Source organism: Mobula birostris, chromosome 15, assembly GCF_030028105.1.
Source record: "Mobula birostris isolate sMobBir1 chromosome 15, sMobBir1.hap1, whole genome shotgun sequence".
NCBI lineage: Eukaryota > Metazoa > Chordata > Chondrichthyes > Myliobatiformes > Myliobatidae > Mobula > Mobula birostris.
This window is the reverse complement of record NC_092384.1, coordinates 38,116,698-38,134,690: the sequence shown is the minus strand read 5'-3', so window position 1 is coordinate 38,134,690 and position 17,993 is coordinate 38,116,698. Positions and strand designations below refer to the sequence as shown.

General features: G+C 39.6%; 1 protein-coding gene across 11 annotated transcripts in view; it reads right to left on the bottom strand.

The window, feature by feature from the left end:
* znf423 (zinc finger protein 423) overlaps positions 1-17,993 on the bottom strand; it is a 403,580-nt gene that overhangs the window by 36,404 nt on the left and 349,183 nt on the right. For all 11 annotated transcript variants that reach the window (XM_072279610.1, XM_072279606.1, XM_072279608.1 and 8 more), the window contains one exon: positions 12,736-12,851. In XM_072279610.1, the coding sequence (XP_072135711.1) occupies positions 12,736-12,851 (116 nt within the window). The remainder of the gene's footprint in view (positions 1-12,735; positions 12,852-17,993) is intronic.

Genomic DNA, 17,993 nt, shown 5'->3' with positions numbered 1-17,993 from the left:
CAGACTCCAGGTGTGCAGTGAGCAACATCCAATTGTAGCTCAACATGTCAATCTGACCTCTCAATTGTTCCTGAACGATCTGGTGCTTGAACACTATTTTCTATCAAGTAAACATTCATATGCCCGAAGCCATTGATTTCAACTCCTAACAAACACTTTTCATACCTCATCACTGTTTAGTCCCTCTCTTTGCCAACTATCGGAACCCCAACGAAACATCTGACCCCAAAATGAGCTTCTAATCATGTAATCCCCCATGAATACAATACAGGATGCAAGACTGTGTTGAGAAGTGGCAGATGGAGTTCAACCCAGATAAGTGTGAGGCGGTTCATTTTGGTAGGTCAAATATTATGGCAGAATATAGCATTAATGGTAAGACTCTTGGCAATGTGGAAGATCAAGGAATACTGTGCATTGGCCTTCATCAACTGTGGGATTGAGTCTAAGAGTCGAGAGGTAATGTTACAGCTATATAGGACCCTGGTCAGACCCCACTTGGAGTACTGTGCTCAGTTCTGGTCGCCTCACTACAGGAAGGATGTGGAAACTACAGAAAGGGTGCAGAGGAAGTTTACAAGGATGTTGCCTGGATTGAGGAGCATGCCCTATGAGAATAGGTTGAGTGAACTTGGCTTTTTCCATTTGGAGCGGCAGAGGATGAGAGGTGTATAAGAGGATGAGATGCATTGATCGTGTGGATAGTCACAGGCTTTTTGCCAGGGCTGAAGTGGCTAAAATGAGAAGGCAGAGTTTTAAGGTGCTTGGATATAGGTACAGAGGGGATACCAGGGGTAAGGTTTTTACACAGAGAGCGGTGAGTGCGTGGAATGGGCTGCCAGTGATGGTGGTGGAGGCGGATAAAATAGGCTTTTGGATAGGGACATGGAGCTTAGAAAAATAGATGGCTATGGGTAAACATAGGTAATTTCTAAACTAGGTACTGTTCGGCACAGCATTGTGGGCCGAAGGGCCTGTATTGTGCTGTAGGTTTTCTATGTTTCTAAATCATCACCCCCTGCTTCACTGTTGTCACATTCCAGCTTGGCTTCCATCATGATGTTCCATACAATTATGAACATCAAATATTATTTTCTGTGTCCTCAGTTATACCAATCAATCATGATTCATGGGCTCTCCAATCTAAACTGGCTATATGTTCAGTAAGTTTTAAGATTTTTATTGTTTACAAACAGTTCTGTGGTGTTCCAACCTTATCACACTGCTCCCTACCATGTCTTGCACATGTATTTCTGGCTTTTTAATGACTCCTCATTTCACTGTCTCACCATTGACTTCAGTATCCACATCTCTGTTCTGGAATTCTTCTGCTTTTTTACACCACTTTCCATCCTTAAAACCTCACTCTTTGACAAAGATTTTACATTTGGCCCTCCTTATCCGCGAGTTCCACATGCGCGAATTCAACCAACCACGAATCAAGAAAACCCAGAAGTGCTCTTCCAGCACTTGCTGTTCGAGCATGTACAGACTTCTTTTTTCTTGTCATTATCCCCTAAACAATGCAGTATAACAACTATTTTACATAGCATTTACACTGTATTAGGTATTATAAGTAATCTAGAGATGATTTAAAGTATACGGGAGGATGTGCGTAGGTTATTGTGGATCGGGATCGAAAAAAAAACGGAAGTTCTCTTACTAAGTAAGTCGGAACAGGTACATCCGGTATTATTTAGTGTCAGTTAGTCAAATGTTTGTCTTAGTATATAGTATATATTTTGCCTTTCTATGCATATAAAACACTTAAGAAACGTATGTTTCAGCACTGGGCTCGGGAACAGAAGTTCGCAAGTTTGATCCAGTGACAGAGCGCTCCTGAGCGCGCTCTCCATCCGTGCCGGGTTGATGTGAAGGATCAAAAACCCAAAACCCCAAAACCCAATAATTAAACCACTGCATTGCTTAGTAATAATTGTAGCTTTAATCGGGCAGGGCCTTTCTCACTTTATCTTTTAAAATTGTTCCGATCGTTGACCAGCTGTAGCCTAATGCTTTTCCAATGACCGATGGCGTTTCACCTCTTTCTGATCGCTTTATTATTTCCACTTTATTTTCCAATTGCAATAGTAATTATTTTCGGGAACAGAAACAGTGCAGATTCAGAGCTCTGCCGCCGGTCCAGGTCCTAATGTCTACCTCACTGAGACAGGTTAAATAAGGTCCGGGGTTCCGCTGGGTCCTAAGGTCTGCCGGATTGAGACAGGTTGGATAAGGGACTTGAGCATCCGCGTTTTTTGGTATCCGCGAGGGGTCCCAGAATCAATTCCTCGCAGATAAGGAGGGCCGACTGTATTTTGCGCTTTCCTGCAGGTGCTCATCCACAACCCCTTTGAACATTGCATAACTTCCTCTGGGAGTGCATTCCATATCTTAATCAACAGCTGCGTAAAAACAAAATCACTTTGTGTCACTTCTAGTTCTTTTGTTAATCACTTTTATTCTATGGCCCCTAGATTTTGGATGCTCAGACAATAGGGACAAGTTTTTCTTTTCTCACTCTACCTGTACTCATCAAGACTTTAAAATCTCCATCAGATATCCTCACAACATTCTCTAGTTCCTTTGCCTTTCCACATAACTCCGGTCCCTCATCCCTGAAATCATTCTGGCAAATGTCTTCTGATTGCTCTACAAAACCTTCTCAGTTTTCCTAAAGCATGGCACCAAGAATTGAGTCCATACTCCTGTTGTGACCAAACCAATATTTTGTAAACCAGGCAAGTCTCATATTTGTATTTTTGTGAACCCAATTATTGGATTAATTATGGTAAAATGAAAGCTAACTTTATTTACCATGAGTGTTATTTTTAACCCATTTTTGTTGCTGGGTCTTTATATTCGGATTCAGATTTACTTAACACGTACATGGAAACATACAGTGAAATGTGTCATTTGCATTAACAACCAGCACACCGAAGAATCATATGTCAAAGTTACCCAGTTCTCACCATTAAATGGGTAAGCTCTGCCAAGATACCTCATTATCAATCTCAGGGCGTCAAACTCTTTGATTACATTGTGAAGCCCCTCAGAACAGTTTGCTATTATAAAAGTACTTCTATAAATACAGGTTTCTATAATTGAAAGGTACAATTTAAATACAAGTTGTTGTTGTACAGCTCCCAGCTATATCAGTAATCAGCAGGTTGAATCAGTAGGATGAATTTGAATGGCTAAATCTCCAGAGCCAGAATACTATGAGAAACAATGAAGGAGATTGCTGTGACTCTGGTGGAGATTTTTGTATTTTCGTTAACCACAGGCGAGATACCAGAAGATTGGAGGAGAGCTAATGTCGTTTGTTTGTTTAAGAAGGGCGTAAGCCAGGTAACAATGGACTGCTGAGCCCTCTATCAGTGGTAAGGAAATTAATAGATAAAATTGTGAGGGAAAGGTTTAATGCATACATAGAAAGACAGGGACTCATTGGGGGATTGTCAGTATGGCTTTGCTGGGAGCATATACAGTAGGAGTTGGAAATTTATGTTGCAACTTTACAAAAATATTGGCTAAATCACATCTGAGTATTGTTTGCAGCTCTTGCTGCCATATTACAGGAATAATGTCACTGTGCTGGAGAGAATGTAGAGGAAATTCGCAAGAATCCTGCTTGGATTGGAGGATGTCAATTATGGAGAGAGGCTGGATAGCTAGACTGGCTTTCCCTGGAGCAAGGTGGGCTGTGTGGTGGCCTGATAGAAGTATAAAAGATTACGAGAGGCATAGATAGAGTAGATGGTCAAAACCCTTTTTCTCTTGGTAAAGGTATCAAAAAAAGGCATACAGTGCTGTGCAAAAGTCTTAGGCACAAATATAAAGCTAGGATGCCTAAAACTGACCTTGCCTGGTGTCTCAGGGCTGGGTGCGTCTGCACCTGTACCACCTCGCCCTTGGCACTCCTCCTCAGCCACCTGTCCTTTTGCGGTGCTCCACCCTCACCACTCCCAACATCCTTTGCTCCCACTAGAGTTACAAACTCCAGGTTGACAAATACTATACTATGCAAAAGTCTTAGGCACCATAGCTATATTATTGAGTCTAAGACTTTTGTGCAGTACTGTTTTGGCTTACGGTGAAAGGAACTTGAGAAGCACCGATAGCACTCAACCTACAGGAAATTCTAACAAGATCATTATCACAGAGCAAGTGAAGCAGTTCTTAAAGAGACATTCAGCTGCAAGTAATTGGATCAGAGGGCCTCTGTGCCACCCTGCTGTTTGGATTGCCAAGAGTTAACCAACTTCTAAATCACTTCCTTCTTTCAACCTCTCATGGGTGCCATTCTTGCCAATTTTATTTGGATTGAACAACGGTGCAAGAAAGTGAAGCAGCCACAGCCTTGATGAACAGCAAATTGCACACGGACTTATAAGAAAGCAGTCAGTGACGGCTGCTCCTGAGAGATATTGAGGTCAGGAATAAAATAGGCAATCCCTCTCTTCCCCTTCTTACAATGTATCCTCCTTATCAAGAGTGAACAAATCTCATTTCTCATTCAAAACAATGCAATCCTGGTGTTACAATTGGTTTTATAGAAACAGAAGCGGGGATATCAGAAAAGCATCCCAAATTGTACCAATACTTCCAATATCAGAGCAATTCACCAGATTCTTGTTTTACCGGTGAGTGAAACTTCAATACTTCAGATACCTTGCTTAGAGGAATGGAAGGTGTCAGGCCAAAAGAATTCCTGAGTAGCAACATCCTACGGTTATTTCCAGCTGGCTCACCAGCTCCTTCTTCTGGAAGAAATCATAAAAGGCTTCTGCTTTCAGAACAAACCTGTGTGAAAATCTGATCCAAAAGTTAACACTGAAGACAGATGCACTTTTAAAATTGGTTACCAAGGCAGTAAACGATCTACTCAAATAAGACCACCTTCCACCTCTATCAAATAAGGATGATCAGCAATATTGGAAATTTTCCATTCATCTTTGATTTTTAATTCAAAAATAATATTCTATATTTACTTTTCTACATCTCCATGCTTTCCAATTTCAGTTAGAACCACAGGAAAGACGTAGTTGTAAATTTCATCACAACTGCAGAATCAATGCAATTCTTTACTGAGCAGTAGGAGACATATTTCACAATGATACAGATGTTATCTGCTAATCTACACACACCTTAGAAAGACCAATGCTGCATTTTTGCATCAAATTTCTTCAAATAGAATGAACAATTATTTGCATAACTTCTCCATAGATAAGCAGGCAAATCTAAATGACTTCTTTGAGCGCAAACACTCAAAATGTAAACCAAACTATAACACACTACACCGAGATTATGATATCTTGTTCCTAGGTATATAAATATTGAAGAAATCTTTATCGAATATTATGAGGTCTTTAATCACTGGCTGTCTTATGAAGAAGCACTTCGTAAATAGGGCAAATGCCAGCAGTTTTCACTGGCATTTACCTATTTGAATGGTATCATGTCCTAAAATTAACATTCGTTACCCAATAAGAATAATATGAGCTGCCTTAAAGACTATCGTCTGGTGGCACTCACAATGATTAAGTACTCTGAGAAGTTGGTCATGATGAGACTGAACTCCTGCCTCAGCAAGGACCTACACCCATTGTAATTTGCCTATCGCCACAATAGGTCAACAGCAGATGAAATCTCAATGGCTCTTCACATAGCCTTGGACCACCTGGACAACACAAACACACACCTACGTCAGGATGCTGTTCATCGACTATAGCTCAGCATTTAACACCATCATTCCCACAATCCTGACTGAGAAGTTACAGAACCTGGACTTCTGTACCTCCCTCTGCAATTGGATCCTCGACATCCTAACTGAAAGACCACAATCTGTGCGGATTGGTGATAACATCTCTTCCTCGCTGACAATCAACACTGGTGCACCTCAGGGGAGTGTGCTTAGCCCACTGCTCTATTCCCTCTATACCCATGACTGTGTGGCTAGGCATTGCTCAAATACTATCTATAAATCTGCTGACGATACAACCATTGTTGGTGGAATCTCAGATGGAGACAAGAGGGTATACAGGAGAGAGATATACCAACTAGTGGAGCGGTGTCACAGCAAAAACCTTGCACTCAACATCAGTAAGACGAAAGAGTTGATTATGGACTTCAGGAAGGGTAAGACAAAGGAAGACATACCAATCCTCATAGAGAGATCAGAAGTGAAGAGAGTGAGCAGTTTCAAGTTCCTGGGTGTCAAGATCTCTGAGAATCTAACCTGGTCCCAACATATCAATGAGTTATAAAGAAGGAAATACATGCCTTCATTAGAGTTTGAAGGGATTTGGTTATACTTCATTAGGAGTTTGAAAAGATTTGGTATGTCAACAAGTACACGCAAAAACTTCTATAGATGTACCGTGGACAGCATTCTGACAGGCTGCATCACTGTCTGGTATGGGGGGGAGGGAACGGCTACTGCATAGGACCAAAAGAAGCTGCAGGGGGTTGTAAATTTAGTTGGCTCCATCTTGGGTACGAGCCTACAAAGTATACAGGATATCTTCAAGGAGCAGTGTCTCAGAATGGCAGCATCCATTATTAATGACCTCCAGCACCCAGGGCATGCCCTTTTCTCACTGTTACCATCAGGTAGGAGGTACAGAAGCCTGAAGGCACACACCTAGCAATTCAGGAACAGCTTCTTCCCCTCTGCAATTCGATTCCTAAATGGACATTGAACCCATGAACACTACCTCACTTTTTTAATATATTATTTCTGATTTTTGCATGACTTTTAATCTATTCAATATATGTATACTATAATTGATTTTATTTATTCTTCTTCTTCTATATTATGTATCACATTGAACTGCTACTGCTAAGTTAACACATTTCACAACACATACCGGTGATAACAAACCTGATTCTGATTCTAATTGGAACTGTAAGTTTCAGTAATTACTGTGACTGGACTCCTCACTGCACTTAGCAGCAGAATTCCATCTTGCTGAGCTTCTTCAAGTTGGTACTCAACTATCAGACTGTGAGCCAGTTCAGGATCTGAAACTCCGTTGACATCAATGGGAATTGCAAGGAAGATGTGCAAGGTAATGACTGTATTTTCCTAAAAGCACTCTTGGTTGATATTATTACATTAAAAATATTTAAGATTTTTCATGCATTTTAATAGTGCAACAGGCTTCTGAATGTCCGAAAGTATTTTAAAACACTCTCACACCTTTGACAGTTGTCAAAGATTTGCCAGTATGCAAAGCCTCATTCACATCTGTCAGAGAAATTCTGGAGCTTCAGTTTTTCCAACTGCTTTATCCAAGGGTTTCGTTTCATTGACTTTTGGCTTCCATGGGTCATCAAGACCAGGTTGGTTGGGGTGTACAATGATAAAAGGTGCCCAGAATATGCTAGCAGAATCCTGGCTTTGACGTCTTCATGCGTTACAGTTACATCCTTTAATGGCCTGCAGAGACTCTAAGTTACAAATAAGGTAAGAAGGTGCTTAACACAAACTACCAAAAAAAAACCCTAAACAAATACAAATAACCTGTCCCACCAAATCTACTCCTGAATGATTTTGCAAAACATGGCACTATAATTATTTAAAGCATTCCCCCCCGCCGCCGCCTTAAACTCTCACAATGTTAAGTTTGCACAAGATTAAATAAAATTAGAAAGGAAAAACTGTGAATCAGAGCATTCAATGACCCATTGACTGCCAATTCTGCAATGCATCCTTCAACTGACAAGATCATATCCTTGACCATGTCATCTGCTTCCACCTGCCTGATTTTCCCACCGACAATTAAAACAAGAGCTTTGTACAGAGCACCAAATAGTCATCAGTTAATTTCACAGATGACATTGGGCCAACAGACAAATAATTATGTCATGTCACCCTTCGCACATCTCAATCAATATACTAATGTAAGTCTTTGTCTGAAATATTTTAGTTCTTGTTTTCCTAAATACTAATCCCCCTTGCAGTGTGATGTGGTTCACGCAAGCACAGGATCCTCAATAATCAGTGCATCAGCAGGAAGCCAGTGAACACAGAAGGGGAGAAAATCCTCTCTACACTGATTATTGAGGACCAGGACTTTTAACTATTGTTAGCATGAGCACATTAATCAACCCCTTGTTAAGCAGAGGAACTGCATCACTGTTAAATTTAAAACGCTAGAACTTTTGCTTGAAGTTCACTAAATGAGCCTTGTTATTTGCTGATTACTGCCACTCTTCAGCTAATTGAATTAGTGTATTCAGGAGCTCCACTACGCTGACAGAAAAAAATTATTTGTGCACTCAAGACATGATTGGTTTTAGCTTTTTCATTTGATTAACAGTATGCTATTACCGTGTTTTTAAGAGGCAAAGAAGAGGCTGGAATTACTGCCATTAAATAGTGTCAGTATGAGGTACATTTAATCTGTGAGATGCAAAAATAACAAAATGTCTAACTGTGGATGTGGGCTATCCAAATTATGTTTGTCCTGTTTGCCTCAGTGAACAGCAAAGGTTTCATGGAAAATTCATCATAATATGGGAATAACTGCTGCATTCTGTAATTTAGCTTTCAAATCTACATTGCCGACTTTACCTGGATTTAAAATAAACAGACTCTAAACCACAGCATGGCTTGAAACAAAATACAAATTGCTTGTACTATACTGTACATATATAAGTGCAGAATTCTGCTTTTCAATCATTTTATTAGTGAGAATGGCTTACAATGTGGAACAGCAAAACTGATGCTTTTGAAATATGAAACTTAAAAGAGAAATTGATCATGGTATGATTATCATCCTAGTTAAAGTCAGTGGGCTGATCTTAGTTACATTGGTTTCTGACAGGAAGGAATAGCAGGAAGATAGAAAACTTCACCGAGGTTCCCATTCTCAACATTGACCATTTCTGTAAAATCTGATGAAGGCAAATGTAACCCCCTACAGAGATGAATATTTTTGTATGGCTTGCAAATGAAAAAGGACGATGGGTTAGGTAGAATCGTGGAAATGTATTTGAATCAATGCCTCGGGGATAAAGTTGTAGAATCACATGCGAGATAAAAAGTAAAGAAAGCTATGTATCTAGAAGTATGCTTATTGCGAGTCTGGAAGGTACCTTTGGTTTAGTGCAAAACAAACTAACTGAGAAGCAAAAAGCAAGAATGCCATCACATAAATCAGTCCACCAAACTTTCTTTTCTGTTCTTCCTACCACTCCCCAATTCTTTGCAAAATCTTCTTTTTAACTTTTCCCTAGTTCTACTAAATATTAACACCTGAAACAGTTTATCATTCCGCAGATGCAGAGTGATTTGCTAAGTTATTCTCTTGAGACCATGGATTTGCGCCTTGGAAAGTTTCCAGGGCGCAGGCCTGGGCAAGGTTGCATGGAAGACCAGCAGCTGCCCATGCTGCAAGTCTCCTCTCTCCACGCCACCGATGTTGTCCAAGGGAAGGGCATTAGGACCCATAAAGCTTGGCACCGGTGTCGTCGCAGAGCAATGTGTGGTTAAGTTCCTCGCTCAAGGACACACACGCTGCCTCAGCCAAGGCTCGAACTAGCGACCTTCAAATCACTAGACGAATGCCTTAACCACCTGGCCACGTACCAACACATTTGCTAAGTATTTCCAACATTTTCCATTTTTGTTTCAGACTTACAGTATCTGCAGTATCTTGTTGACCCACTAGTGATCATGTCAGATCCCCAGTAATAGTTCCAGAAAGTTTATTGGGAAAGCAACATTTTAAGGATATAGCATGTGTCCTGGGTGTACTTTGATAATTTGCTCTACTTTGGCAGCAAGGGATTGCTTAGTTTGTCTTGTGTGTGGAAAAGCACTGGCTTTACTGATCACTAGCTGAATTAAATCGCATCAAAATAACAACTGGGCTTCAAAAGGGAATGCAACGTTTTGTGCAACAGCAAGTAAAAAAAATATTAAATAGAGGTATGTGATTGTGTTTAAATAATTTGCTTAAGCCTGCAGTTAAAGAATACATTGAACATGCTCTTGGGGTCTTAACTGATTGCTAAATATATTCTAAGGGATACGTTACTACATTTTGGTAGATGCATTTCATTTATTTAGTTATTATGAGCACTAGTATGTCAACGGTAGTACAATTATAAGACCAGACATGGGATTAAAAAAATTCAAAGATCTTTGGTGATAGACCCAGTGACATATCCATTCATGGTATTGTAAATTTTCCTGAAAATATCGGGTAAAATTTATACAGAAAGTCATGGGTTACCCATTCCAGGATCTTGGAATTCCCTATTCTATAGCATTATTAAAGTACCTCGCCAAGAAGTCAGTAGTTGCAAGCTTAAGAAGGCTTCTTGTTCCCACTTCTTGCAGGCAGGAAGGATGGGACAATAAATGCAAGTCTTAATAGCACAATGCATACCAAAGACTTGAACACTGTTAGTTTCTTGGCCATTGATTTAGAGGCAAGGTTTGGAATCTAGGGGAAATTGAAGGGAATGTGGGAGAAGGTAATAGGATGAGGGTCAGTGGTCAGTATGGACACTGTGGGCCATAGGGTTTCTTTCTGTGCTTTATTATTCTAAAAATACTTTTAAAAAACCAGGTAATGATAGAGATCTAGAAGATTATAAGGCTAGCAGGAAGGAGTTTAAGAATGAAATTAGGAGAGCCAGAAGGGGCCATGAAAAGGCCTTGGCGAGCAGGATTAAAGGAAACCCCAAGGCATTCTACAAGTATGTGAAGAGCAAGAGGATAAGACATGAGAGAATAGGACCAATTAAGTGTGACAGTGGAAAAGATGATGAGAAGTATTGATCGTGTGGATAGTCAGAGGCTTTTTCCCAGGGCTGAAATGGCTATCACGAGAGGGCACAGTTTTAAGGTGCTTGGAAGCAGGTACAGAGGAGATATTGGGGTAATTTTTTTTTTAACACAGAAAGTGGTGAGGGCGTGGAATGGGCTGCCAGCCATGGTGGTCGAGGCGGATATGATAGGGTCTTTTCAGAGACTCCTGGATAGGTACATGGAGCTTAGAAAAATAGAGTGCTATGGGTAACTCTAGGTAATTTCTAAAGTAAGTACTTGTTCCGCACAGCACTGTGGGCTGAAAGGTCTGTATTGTGCTGTAGTTTTTCTATGTTTCTAAAAATGAAATTTACAAAAATCTATTGGCACCACCAACTGCTTGGTATTTAGGTTTTCATTTGAACAAATGCAATGTAAACAAGAAACTTTATCAAGTGTTATCCAACCCCAAAAATCATGAGACCATCCAGACCCCAGTGTACAACCTTAATTTCCTGGTCTAAGTTCAGCAGTTGTGCTTGTACAGAAAACATTTTTTTTAATAAAACAGACTGCTCTGAATAGTGCAAACAGGGCAGTACAGCTAATCTTAGTAGCAAGGATGAGCATACTGGAACTGTTCCAGTTATCAAAGCAATTGGGGTCACAGAAAATGTCTTCATTATACTGAGTCAATTTGCATCAATGCAAACTACTATCTGATCACCACTAGGATAATTGGTATCATATGTCAAAATGAACTGCTGTTTAAGAGTTACCTGGAACGCTTTTATATAGAACTTATTCATTTTCGGTTCTCTAGTGTTTTTTCATTCCCCTCCCATCCCATCATTACCCAAGTCTTTTGTCTTCATTTGTTTTCATTAACCCTGCTCAATAATGATACTTTCATGCCAAAATCTGCAAACTTCCTTAAGTAGTAGTACAGGAACTGCTGTGCTTAAAAGGCATAATTGGAAAAGACAAGTTCTGCACAGGTAGCAAATGGAGAAAAATTTGATGTTGAGTACAGAGGTTTAAAAGTTAGATGTAAAACTCAATAAAACATCATCACAGAATTATTAACTGTTCCAAACGGCATTACAGCAAACAAGCGTTTGAGGATAAAACTCACCAGTAAGTTTAACTATTCTTTTTTTAAGTAAAATTGAAAGACTCCAGAGTCAGCTTTTTCAGTGACATGGAACAAGTAACACATATTAAATCAATAGAGTTAGACCATAAGATATAAAACCAGAATTGAGCAATCTGACCATCGAGTCTGTTCCACCATTTGATCATGACTGATTTATTTTCCCTCTCATCTCCATTCTCCTGCCTTCTCCCTGTGACCTTTGACACCCTTACTAATCAAGAACCTACCAACCTTTGCTTTAAATACACCCAATGACTTGACATCCAAAGCAATTTGTAGTCATCAATTCCACAGATTCTCCACCTTCTTGGTAAAAAAATTCCTCCTCATTTCTATTCTACAGACTTTATTCTGAGGGCGTGCCCTCTGGCCCTAGACTCTCCCACTGCTGGAAACTGCCTGTCTATCTAGGCCTTTCAGGATTTGGAAGGTTTCAATGAGATTTCGCACTACGCCTCCCCCCACCGTCCCATTCTTCTAAGCTTCAACTACAGGCCCAGAGCATCAAACACTCCTCACATGTTAACCTTTCTCACCTCCTGGATCATTCTCATGAACCTCCTCTGGAAGCTCTGCAAAGGCAGCACATCCTTTCTTAGTGAAAAGTAATGGAAAAGTAAGAAAAGTAACCCTACGGAACACCACTCGTCACCGGCAGTCAACTAGGAAAGCCCCCCTTCTCCAACCCCACCTTTGACTTCTGCCAATCTTCTGTCCAAGCTAGTATCTTTTTTCTGTAATACCACAGGCTCTTATCAATAGACAAAGAACCATTATTAAGTAAACAGTTACGCAGTGTTCTTAAGCATACCTGAAGTTCAGTCTGAAAGAAGAATTTCTGTGGACACTGTGAACAGTCATAAATCTTATCTTCTTGCCCATGTACTGCGAAGATATGTTGCTGTAGTTTGTTTGCCTGCACGAAGACTGAAAATAATTGAAAGTGATCAGAAGTGCATCTGCTGTAGAACTCGGCTGCCATTCCCAGCTGTATGTCTATTATTACCACACTGAGCCAAATCCCCCACAGACCTTGTGATATTTATCAATAAATCATTTTTTTTGTTTCACTAAATTTAATTCACTATGTAGACAATATTAATAATTTAACATTTCAAGACTGGAGTTTCACTTATTTATAACATCTTGCATACTGGAGTGCTTTTTAGTCTGTACATGTGAATATGTGCTTTTTATTGCTCTGATCTACCTACATTGAATTAGTATTTAATTACTCTATATAAATTATAAACCTAAGTGCTGCCACAGATATTAGGCAATTATTTTAGCATTGATAATTATTGGCCCGTATCCCGTGATGAAACTTGGCCACCTACTCATGAAATCATTCTCACTGTTCACTTCCACATGGCTCTTAGTGTTAGCATAAACCAACAGCTGTGAGAAAACAAAAGGAGATCAAACCAAAGTAAGAACATGTTGTTCCTTCTTGTATATATCAATTGGTTTCTTGCATTTATTTAAATAAAAGATGCTCATAATTGAGACTAAAGGAGCACTTGCAAGACTGTGTTCACATCTGAGCAGATAGGCTAACATTGTGCACACAATAATGTTTCAATTTTATGAAGTGCTGTGAATTTCAATACACTGCACAGCATTGCATCTATTTTATTCAAGTTGATGCAGTACGCCATGGCAATTCTGCCAATTTGGTGCATCTCAATAGGTCAATATAGCTTAAGTACGGAGGACAACTGTCGACTTCAAAAATTTATGCTCAAATTTATGCCAATGTAACACATTAGGAAAATTAATCAGGGTATTAATTAGTAACATCTTATACTGAATAACATAACATTGGTCCAATGCTTTACTCTTCTGAAGTTGCAAACTGGTACTGGGCACAAAATAGTACATTGCTCAATTTCTAGTAAAGCAATAAATAATCTAGGGATCCCATGTCCTTTGAAAATCAAACTACAGCTGCAATAACACCAATAACTTGGATATAACAGTGCAATAATACTGTTACATCAAAGTTAGTTTATTTGTAAAATCATTGTGAAATTGGGTGATTAATGCTGTGAAAACTTCTAAACTGAACTAAAAAACCTGAGCATAAATCACCTGAAGCTCATACTCATTCCTAAGTTGAATCTGAATTCAGAATTTTCAGCTCTGGATTCTATTGCTCCTGCCAGAAGTGAGAGCAGATACTAAATCGTCTCACTACCTTTGCACTCTGTTGATCTACTTAAACTTTGTTCATAAGATGCAAGAAACAAAATTAAATACCAACAACAGAAACATTTAAAATTCAGTGAGGTGCCTCAGCTTAATTCATTAAGATAACCAGTTCTCACCCCTAAACTCACAGTGTTACCTCTGTGTCCTTCAAAGGACAGAGTTCTGGATTAAAATGAGGCAAACTGACAATCACACTTCATTGAAGAATAAATCTGCATTCCACAAAATAATAAAGAATTTAATAGTTCTGAAGGTTTTCTAAAGTTAATATCCAAATAAGAGCATAGTGCCTGACAAAAATATCAAACCTTGGCAAGGGAAACAGTTATTCCTGATGTGATAAAACTTAATGAAAAGAAAATTAAAGTAGAGTAGGCCAAGCTGCAGTCCACATGGCACCACACAAGTTTTAGTTTTATTTGAGATTGGAGAATGGATTTGAGAATGTCATGTACCACCCAGGGGTAAGGATTGCAGGACACCTGCTCTAAAGAAAACATGATATGGATCAATGCAACTGCAGATACATCATGTAGTAATCCATGCAGGAGAATACTTAAGAAAGAAATCAGGAGGGCTAAAAGAAGGCACGAGGTTGCTCTAGCAGACAAGGTGAAGGAGAATCCGAAGGGTTTCTGCAGATATGTTAAGAGCAAAAAGATTGCAAGGGTCAAGATTGGTCCTCTGGAAGACTAGAACAGTAAACCATGTGTGGAGCCAAAACAGATGGGGGAAATCTTAAATTAATTCTTTGCATCTGTATTTACTCAGGAGACTGATACAGAATCTATAGAAGTAAGGCAACGTGGCATCAACTTCATGGATCCTGTACAGATTATAGAGGAGGAGGTGTTTGCTAGACTGAGGCAAATTAGGGTGGATAAATCTCCAGGGCCCGGCAAAGTGTTCCCTCAGACCCTATGGGAGGCAAGTGCAGAAATTGACGGGGCCCTAACAGAGATATTTAAAACATCTTTAACAGCAGGAGAGGTTACAGAGGATTGGAGGATAGCCAATGTTGTTCTGTAGTTTAAAAAAGGCTCTAAATATAAACCAGGAAATTATAGGCCAGTGAGTCTGACATCACTTGTGGGAAAGTTATTGGAAGGTATTCTAAGGGACTGGATATATAAGAACTTGGATAGATATGGACTGATTAAGGATAGTCAGCATGGCTTTGTGTGAGGTACTGTAGGTCATGTCCAACCAATCTATAAGAGTTTTTCGAGGAAGTTAACAGTGGACAAAGGCAAGGCAGTGGATGTTGCCTACATGGACTTTAGTACAGCAATTGACAAAGTCCTGCCTGAGGGGCTGGTCAAGAAGGTTCAGCTGCCTGGCAGTCAGGATGAGGTAGCAAATTGGATTAGACATTGGCTTTATGGGAGAGGACAAAGAGTGGTAGTAGATGGTTGCCTCTCTAACTGGAGGCCTGCGACTCGTGGTCTACCACAGGGATTGGTGCTGGGTCCTTTGCTGTTTGTCATCTATATCAATGATCTGGATGATAATGTGGTTAACTAGATCAGCAAATTTCTGGATGATACCAAGATGGGGGTGCAGTGGAAAGAGAGGAAGACTATCATGGCTTGCAGAGGAATCTGTATCAGCTGGAAGATGGGCTGAAAAATGGTAGATGGAATTTAATGCAGACAAGTGCAAGGTTTTGCACTTCAGTAGGACCAACCAGGGTAGGTCGTACATAGTAAATGGTAGGGCACTGAGGAGTGTGGCGGGAAAAAAGAATCTGGGAATACAGGTCCATAATTCATTGAAAGTGATGCCACAGGTAGATAGGATCATAAAGAAAGCTTTTGGCACATTAGCCATCATAAATCAAAGTATTGCGTACAGGAGATGGGATGTTATGTTGAAGTTGTATAAGATGTTAGAGTATTGCGTGCAGTTTTGGTAATTTACCTACAGGAAAGATGTAAACCAGGTTGAAAAAGAGTACAGAGAAAATTTACAAGGATGTTTCAGAGTCTGGAGGACCTGAGTTATGAGGAAAGATTGAATAGGTTAGGACTTTATTCCTTGGAATGTAGAAAATTGAGAGGAGATTTGATAGATGTATACAAAATTATCGGGGGATAGGTTGGGTAAGTGCAAGCAGGCTTTTTCCACTGAGGTTGGGTGGGACTACAACCAGAGGTCATGGGTTAAGGGTGAAAGGTGAGAAGTTTAAGGGAAACATGGGAACAACTTTACTTTGAGGATCGTGAGAGTGTGGAATGAGCTGCCAGCACAAGTGGTGCATGTGAGATCGATTTCAATGTTTAAGAGAAGTTTGGATAGCACATGCATAGTAGGGGTATGGAAGGCTATGGTTCCAGTGCAGGTTGATGGGAGTAGGCAGTTTAATTGGTTTTGACATGGACTAGGTAGACCAGAAGGTCTGTTTCTGTGCTTTACTTCGCTATGACTCCAATCATATAGATTGACTGAGATGTCAACCTTGACTAGATTTGCATCAGAGCTTCAAATATAGTCACTCTATGGTATGTAATTGCAAGATCTTTTTAGTGTTATTAATTTCTATGTTAGCCAACAACATAGCTGACTACAAATATTCCTGCTACATGCCAGGTAGGGTCAATGAGGTGAGCTTGGGCCTTGTTAAGAGTCTACTTCTAAGGAATAAAAGAGTACGGTATTTCTGCCTTCATCACTTTTTCAAGCAGTGGATTCCAGACTTGTTCAGTGAAGTATTATTGCTTCTAGATTCCTTTCCACTTCTATAAATCAATTTAAGTCTTTTCCCTTGGTTACTGATCCCAGTATGTATCTAATAATTTTATACACTGACATTAAATCTGCCTTCAGTCTTCCTTCAACCTTGGGTAGTTGGACCCCATAACTATACTACAATTCTCCAGCTCTAGCAACAGCTCACAATCGTAACTTTTCGCATAGCTAACTAGTCCATTAATATCGTCCTGTAGCCTTGAAGTTTCTTACTCATCGTCAACCACGATGTCAATTTTAGTGTCATTACCAATTTTTCCCTCTGCAGTTAGGCCAAGAATATATACCAGCATCACAAAGGTCATGAAGCTTAGCACCAGGTCCTGTAGAACCTAACTGTAGGTAGCTCTTTAATCAATATAATTCCTGCTAACCTTTGCTTTCCATTCTAAGCCAATATTGCTTCCAGCCTGGTAACTTCCCATGGCTTTCACTGCTTTTAACTACCATGGAACAAATGTTTGGCCAAATTCAGATAAGCTCTATCCTCAATGATGCAACTTATCACTATGCCACAAAATTAAGTTAGTTAGTTGAACACATCGTTTCCTTGACGAATTCATGCTGGATTCACACAGTTAATACATATATGTTCTCCCTCAGAATATCCCCTTTTATTAAACAATGGTATATCAACAATTTTCCATTCCTCTGACACAGCACAAATAGGATGGAAAATTATAGTCAAAACCTGTTCTTGTATTAAATACCTTGGTACAATTTATCCAGAGCTGGTGATTTATTCACTTTGACATTTTAAAATGTCCCGCAATGTTCTGCTGGTCCCAATACTCCTAAAGATATATCCTTAAGTACAAACCCCATTTCGAGAAAAGTTGGGATATTTTCCAAAATGCAATGAAAACAAAAATCTGTAACATGTTAATTCGCGTGAACCTTTATTTAACTGACAAAAGTACAAAGAAAGGTGATGTAACACAATGGTAAGCATGCCTGTCCCAAGTTTTGTTGAGTGTGTTGTAGCCATCAAATTCTAAATTTGTGTATATTTACAAAATACAATTAAGTTGGTCAGTAAAACTATTGAAAATCTTTTCTTTGTACTTTTGTCAGTTAAATAATGGTTCACGTGAATTAACATATCACAGA